Raw genomic sequence first — 7,672 nt, 5'->3', positions numbered from 1 at the left:
CCCCTCAAAAATGTATGTATTTTAGGAAAACAAATCAAATACCTCTTTGAACTTGATTTTTGTTGATGAATTTAATGTGGATTTATAGTAAAGATCTCTAGGTTTTGTGATGTAAAATAATAATATTGATCATTTATTATGTGCTCCAGGACCCTGTGTGATGAGTCCTGATTTGACCTCTACCCCTGACCCGGATGTATATAATCCACGTTGGTGACACATTTTGACAGCTATCTCCAGAAAATGCCCAACATGCTGGGTTGAAACTTTTATATTTTGCTTCTCAGATGTTGGTCTTGGCCAGGTGAGATGGAAAGTTGCATTTGAGATTTTGGGAATTTATTATGAATTTTGATATTACAATGAAAGATATAGCGAAGCTAATTGTGGTCTCGGTCCATAACTGACGGCTACCTGTAACACATCATAGGATACGCACGACGTGACAATCACACGACGAGTACAGAACATTTACCTAACAGACAAATAAACACGACGTAGGATACGAACAGCACAAATACAACACAACGAGCAATTATAAAAGTAATTCAGTTAAAATGACCAAAATTAACAGGGTGCCACATACACCCCCCTGTGCAAGAATGGCGTCCTCGCCATCCATATAATGGATAATAAGGAACAATCAAATACAGGTATAATGAAACCTGTAATGGAAAGACATTACAAGATATAATATAGTACTTATACAACTACAGGGAAATATGACATTGCAGAACAAATAAAATAAGGCAAATGATAAAACATGGTTAAAAAACAAATCAGGTTGATGTCTGTATCACTGACAATACAGCCTCCAAAATCCGTTCTGCTCCTGGAGCCAGAATATCGCCAGAGACCATGGAGCGAAGATAATCCGCCTTCCGCATCCATGACAGATCTGGAGCTGTACCTGCTGACATCACATAATCACCACTGGTGAACTTCTTAGGTGGTCGACGGACTCTCCCCGAACGTCTCGGAATTGTTGGAGACTCTACCCCGGCTGTATCATCCTCCTCCTGTCCTCCCAGTGCATCAACATCCTCCCTATTGGTCCTATCAATAACGGAGTCTGCATCCTCTTCAGCAGGGACCATTGTCGACTCATGGTCGTTTACAAGCTGCCCAGCTGCTGTATCCGTGGCACCTGCCTGGGCGTCACCAACAGCTGGCATAGGGGGCACTGACACAAAGAGTTCCGTATCGCTGTCATCGGAGTTGGCAATGGAGGAAACTTCCATTGTTTCCTCAGGTTTGGCCTGAGACTCTCTCCGTGGTTCCTTCACATCCGTCGTGTCAATCTTGGTGCTGGGGTTGGGGTTTTCCGTGGTGTAGGGGTATCATCATTCCTGTCATCAGTATCGGTTGCCAGGGAACCGATGGGAAGGAGAAGGTTTCTGTGTAGAGTACGCTTTCTCCCTCGACCATCCTCCTTCTGTACAACATAGACAGGCATATCTGGGTTGGGTTGGTCTAGAACAACATATATTTCCTCCTCCCACTTGTCGGCAAGCTTATGCTTCCCATCAAAAGCAACCGCTTTAACCAAGACCCGATCCCCGGCGCGGACAAAGGCTCCACGAATCCATACGTCGTATCCGGTTTTCTGTCTATCTTTAGCTGCGTTACTCCTGGTGAGGGCAATATTGTAGGAGTCCTTAAGTCGTCTTCGCATCGACTCCACATAGGAATGTAATGATTCCCTTGAATTGTCCGACTCTATTCCGAAGGCAAGGTCTACAGGTAATCGTGGCTCTCTCCCGTACATGAGATAAAATGGCGAGTATCCCGTAGACTCGTTCCTCGTGGCGTTATATGCGTGCACTAAGGGTGCGACGTAGGATTTCCAGTCCCTCTTCTCCTCCTCTCCAAGGGTTCCGAGCATGCTCAATAATGTGCGGTTAAAGCGCTCGCATTGTCCGTTGCCTGTGGATGATACGGCGTAGTCTGGGACTGAGAAATACCCGTCATACGGCAAAACTGCTTCACAAGCTTGCTTCTGAACGTCATTCCTTGGTCCGAGTGCAGGCGCTTCGGCGTCCCATAGTGGACAATGAAATGGTTCATCAGAGCCTCGGCGGTGGTCTTGCTGGTCTGGTTACGGGTTGGAACCGCAACGGCGTAGCGAGTGAAGTGGTCGGTAATGACCAAGATGTGATGGTAATTCCCATTGGAAGGCTCCAGAGTCAGGTAGTCCATACAGACAATTTCCAGCGGTTGCGTGGTCTGGATAGAGACTAAGGGTGCCCTCTCCCTGGTGGGGGTTTTCCTCCGCAAACATCTGTTACACCTCGCTATCCATTTCTCAACATCCGTAGACATGGAAGGCCAGTAGAAGCGGTCTCTACACAGCAATTACGTTTTGGCCACAGCTAGATGTCCCATGTTGTTGTGGAGGCTCCTCAAGACAACAGGTATAAGTGACGAGGGAAGAACCAACTGCTGTTTTGTCTCCCCATCCACGGAGGCTTGTCGATAAAGGGCGCCTCGCTTAACTATGAGAGAATCAAAGTGCCGGTATAGCGAGGGATTCCAGGCTGACTTAGGTAATTCCTCTCTCCTGGGCCTAACACCACTCTGGACGTTGTTAATACAGGGTCCCAAAAGTTCATCCTTCCTCTGTGCTGCTCTCATATCCCTGAAGCTCAGTTGCTCCAACTCAAGATCTTCCAGGCATGTAGCATCCATACCGTCAACCGTAGTATCCGCTAAACAAATACTCTCAAAGTGCGGCTGACACACCGCAGCAACAGAGTCCTCGAAAATGGTGTCCTCCTTGGTATCATGACCACTGGTTCCTGGAGTTGGCAATCGAGACAATGTATCAGCATCTATGTGGGCTTTACCTGGTCGATATCGGATGTTGAAGTCATAGGCGGAGAGGGCTGCTAACCAGCGATGACCCGTGGCGTCAAGTTTCGCGCTCGTCAGAACGTAGGTGAGGGGGTTGTTGTCCGTCACCACAGTGAAGCGATGGTCATACAGGTAGTCCTTAAACTTCTCCGTAATAGCCCATTTCCTGGCAAGAAACTCGAGCTTATGAGCTGGGTAGTTTCGCTCCGACCTTGACAATCCCCGGCTGGCATAAGCGATGACATGTGCCCTGTTGTCCTTTTCCTGGTATAACACAGCTCCGAGACCTTTATGACTTGCATCACAGTGAACCTCAAAGGGTTTGGTGTAATCCGGATAGGCTAAAACTGGCGGGGAGGCTAATCTTTCCTTTAATGAAATGAACGCAAGTTCCTGCTCCTCTCCCCAATTCCAACAACCATTGCTGTCCTTCTTCTTTCCGGATTTCCGAGGCGCTGGCATAAGATCTGTTAAAGGCCGGGCTACTTTTGCAAAATCCTTGATGAACTTCCGGTAATATCCGGCGAAACCCAAAAACCGGCGAACATCCTCCGGGCTAGATGGCCGTTCCCAGTTAATAATCTTCTCCACTTTACTAGGGTATGCTTCAATACCGGCTGCTGTCACTATACACCCGAGATATCTGACGCGGCTTTGGAAGAATGAGCACTTCTTGGGTGACAGCTTTATCCCATGTTCCCTCAAGCGCTGGAGTACACGCTGAAGTTTCTGCTCCTCAAAGGTTGATGAAAAGATAATGACATCATCAAGATAAATGAAACAGTCCGCCATATGTTATTCCCAGAGGCATTGCTCCATGAGTCGCTGATAGGTGGCCGGGGCGTTAGCGAGACCAAACGGCATCCGGTTATACTCATAAAACCCAAGTGGGCCTAGAGTAAAAGCTGTCCGCTCCTTATGGTGCTAAGCAACCTCAACTTGATGGTAGCCACTCTTCATGTCCAACACGGAGAAGAATGATGATCCAGAAAGGGAGTCATGTATTTCCTCAATCCGTGGGAGGGCATATGCATCTTTAATAGTCCTCTGATTAAGTTGGCGATAGTCGATACACATGCGTAAGGATCCGTTCTTCTTCCTGGCTAAGACTACACCGGACGCCCAGGGTGAGCATGATCTTCTGATAACTCCGCATGCCAACAACTGCTGTAAGTGTTCTCTCACTTCCTGGACCATGGCAGGTGGTATTCTCCGATGCCGCTGTTTGAATGGTGTAGGGTCGCTAAGTTCAATCCGATGAGGGAATTCAATAGTATGGCCAAGGTCAAGGTCCCCCGCAGAGAAAACATCTGGAAAATAGGATAACACCTCCTTTCCTCTCCTCAGTAATCCATCATCAAGCTCCACATTAAAGGTCACCCTGTCGAGGTAGTTGTCTGGGAACTCCTCCTTCCTATCCTCAGGTACCACTCCATGTAATGGGTGCTGGACTCGTACAGGCTGTAGTTCACAAACTATCCCGCGAGTTACAATAACAGTCCGTGTAGTCAAGTTGGAGACATTTACGGATACAAGTCCATTCCTGCCATGATTGTAGGGTAGGTAAGTATCGTTGGTGCTATATCCATATCATCAGGGATGACAGAAGATGAAGTGGGCTGCATCAAGGCGCAGACATCCGGGTAATAAACCTCCCTGTCCAACTTACACTGTATGTCTATCCTTCCGTTGGGCGGAATAACAATGTTGCTGGACTCTGCACTCCGTGCTACCGCAGGGCAATATCCGTTCCTCTCCAACTTCTTTTCCCGAAGAGAAATGCAGCGAAAAGAAGTGTACCATGGCGTCGTCAAAGGAGCATGTTGTAAGTATCTCTCACCATACCATTCCCTACATCTTTCCATAAAATGGGTAAGAACATTTGTTCCGAGTAGAACTGGTACCATCTGGTTAAAATCATAGTCAGGCACAACTAGTAAGAGACATCTGGACTCATCCTCTCTGCGTACCCGGTCTATCTGCAGAGTAACCTCAATATATCCTAAGTAGGGTAGTCGGGCTCCACCAGCTACCTGAATGTCCAATGATCCCTCCCTAATAGGCTGCAGAGGTATGTGTGACAGGTTCTTCTCATAAAAACCCTGGCTAACACTGGATACTGTAGCCCCGGTGTCTAGTAAGGCTTTCGCAGGCAGGCTGTCAATAAAAAGGTCTACAACGTTACAGTCCCCAGTTAATCCGGGTGGGTTGTCGGGTTCCTGCCGTCTGGTAACTCCTTGTTTAATGGGGTTTGGCGTCCTCCAGGCTGACATACCTCGACCTATGGGTACCCCCTGCTCATAGGCCGATTGGAGTTTAAATGCTTCCTGGAGTGATCCATGATGACACGGCAACCTATCCGTAAGTGTCCATATTGGCCGCATCTGTAACACTGAGGACCCTGAGGGTTATCTCCAACGGGTTGACGTTCATTACCCTGGGTCTCCATCGTGGGTGGGGGAGGGTAACTAGGCTGACACATCTCAGGCTGGTAGTGTTCCTCGCCCTGGCGGTCAAAACATCTATCGGGCTGGGGCTGAAAGTAATCGGCTCCATGTTGGTAGTTTTTCTGTCCTTGGTATCCTTCGGGCTTACCTCCTCCCTGCTGAAACTTACCTCCATGGGGGGCACCTGAAGGCGGCTGATTGGCTCTTGGACCCTTCTGATTCTTCTTGCCGTCGAAGCGCTTCTTCTCGAAGTTATCAAACCTCGCTGACAACTGTAGCATCATGTCTCTCAGCTCCCCTATGTCTGGGTTGGAAGATGTCGATGCTGACGCTGACTTCTCTGAGGACATCATCTTTACCTGGGCTGGCTTGGAAGGTTTGGGCGCCAGTCCCCGGGAATACCCTAGTCTCCGGATAGATTGGCGAAGCTCATCAAAGTCCTTAATGGAATCGAACTTATGTCTAGAAAGGTCCCTAGGGGCTGGACGAAGTCCTTCGTAGAACACAGTCCTTTGCATGGAATAAATCTTGCTAACCCGGATAGATGCCCGTTCAGCAGCCCTGTTCAGAATCTCCTCCAAACGGAGACCCCAGGCGGAAACTGACTCGTCAATACTGGAATATCTAACATTGTCATAACTGGAGATTTCAACGCAAACTTACTTACTGATAATAATCACTCTCTTCATCTTCGTAACCTACTAACCACTTATAATCTAACACAGAGTGTCACTAACCCTACCTTTACACTGAATCTTCCTCTTCTCTCCTAGATATAGTCTGTGCTAGTGATCCTTCCCTAATCAATCTATGTCATGTTGGTGAAAGCTTCCTATATCAGCCAGTTAGATATCATTGTTCCGTGTATGGTACTTCCAAACCTATTCAATCATGTTTTAAACGTAACATCTGGTTATATGACCTCGGTAACTACGACGAATACAGAGACAAGCTTTCCAAAATTGACTGGGACTTCATTTTAGATAATAATGACGTTGACAGAAGTACCGAGATCATTATCAACAATGTACTTAGCTAGCCAGAGAATGTATACCAAATAAAACTATAACTGTTAGAAGTAACGCTCCTGTATGGTTAAACAACACCGTAAGAAAATTTATTCGCAAAAAAATACTGTCATCGGAAAGCTAAGCTTTATGGTAAAGTAGACGACTGGGCTAAATTCAGAAAATACAGAAACGCTTGTACAAATGCCGTTTGAAATTCCAAACGTGAATATCTAGATATACTCTGCGATAAACTTAACCACAGTAATAACACTAGTACTAAGAAATGGTGGAAAATTATCACTACTTTTATGTCCAACTCTAAAAGAAAATCCGATATCCCTCCTATTTCTGTCAACAACGACATTCTATACGACGATCTCGATAAAGCCAATTCTGTTAACACGTTCTTCTCCTCACAATCTACTATTAACGACTCTAATATCGACCCCCTGTAATAACTCACTCACATAATCATATACTTACCGACATCGTGATATCTCGCCAAGACGTCCTTGATTCTATACACTCCCTCAACACGAAGAAAGCCTCTGGTTCCGACCTTATTAGTCCGCAATTAATAAAGGAAGCTGCTTATATTCTCAGCTACCCATTACATATCTTATTTAACCTCTCGCTCGCTGCATGTACTTATCCGTCAACGTGGAAAGCTTTTGACCGGGTACGGCATCGAGGCCTTCTTTCCAAATTAAAATCTTTCGGCATCACAGGAAATCTGCTTAGCTGGTTTTCTGATTACTTACATATGGTAAACAATCTGATTTGGTATATATTTCAGCAGGAGTTCCACAGGGACCAATTCTGGGACCACTTTTATTCTTTCATAACACTAATTGCACCGTTAAGCTATTTGCCGACGATACATTTCTATATGTCGAAGTGGATTCATCGGTCTTGACCGCAAACCTGTTAAATAATAAACTTTCGAACATTCATGAGTGGTCACAACAAATTATATATAGAAACCGGTTGGGACCCCCTTGTCGTCCGAATTAAATGTTCAATGGCATATATCCAAATAGCATGAAGTATTGTCAGTACCGTTCCATAGCTGCTGTATGTCTACAAGGAAACAGATCTGAATCCTTTTTGAAGTTATATTGTATATATTATATTGTCATGTATTATTAAATAACAATAAAGTTTAAACTAAACTGTGCGCGTTTAGATACAAGTTACACTAATACTATTAACCACAGGGACTTGAGAATTAGTTACAGTCTACATGTATTTGGACCTCTCCTAGTGTGTATAGCACATTTTGAGACGTTTTGGGGGGCTAGATTAAAATTTTGCAAAAATGACATCCCTGGTGGTCATATATACGAGAAGGGGGGAAGTTCT

General features: G+C 45.7%; 1 protein-coding gene across 1 annotated transcript; it reads right to left on the bottom strand.

Annotated features, from left to right (window-relative positions):
* Positions 1-3,777: 3,777 nt before the first annotated feature.
* LOC117318063 lies at positions 3,778-5,126 on the bottom strand. The gene is made up of 2 exons (XM_033873065.1): positions 4,401-5,126; positions 3,778-4,314 (listed from the first exon to the last, which is right to left on the bottom strand). The coding sequence occupies exons 1-2, from the start codon at positions 5,124-5,126 to the stop codon at positions 3,778-3,780; spliced, it is 1,263 nt and encodes a 420-aa protein (XP_033728956.1).
* Between the last annotated feature and the right edge of the window lie 2,546 nt (positions 5,127-7,672).

This window comes from Pecten maximus, chromosome 19 (assembly GCF_902652985.1).
Source record: "Pecten maximus chromosome 19, xPecMax1.1, whole genome shotgun sequence".
In the NCBI taxonomy this organism is placed as follows: Eukaryota; Metazoa; Mollusca; class Bivalvia; order Pectinida; family Pectinidae; genus Pecten; species Pecten maximus.
This window is presented reverse-complemented; position numbering and strand designations above follow the sequence as displayed.

What these genes read in the sequence shown, in the direction of transcription:
- LOC117318063 (XM_033873065.1), bottom strand. Translation starts at nt 5,126, where the DNA reads ATGTCAGCCTGGAGGACGCCAAACCCCATTAAACAAGGAGTTACCAGA. An exon ending in TTACCTACCCTACAATCATG is followed by an intron (nt 4,315 to 4,400) that starts GCAGGAATGGAC and finishes TGTGAACTACAG; the next exon opens with CCTGTACGAGTCCAGCACCC.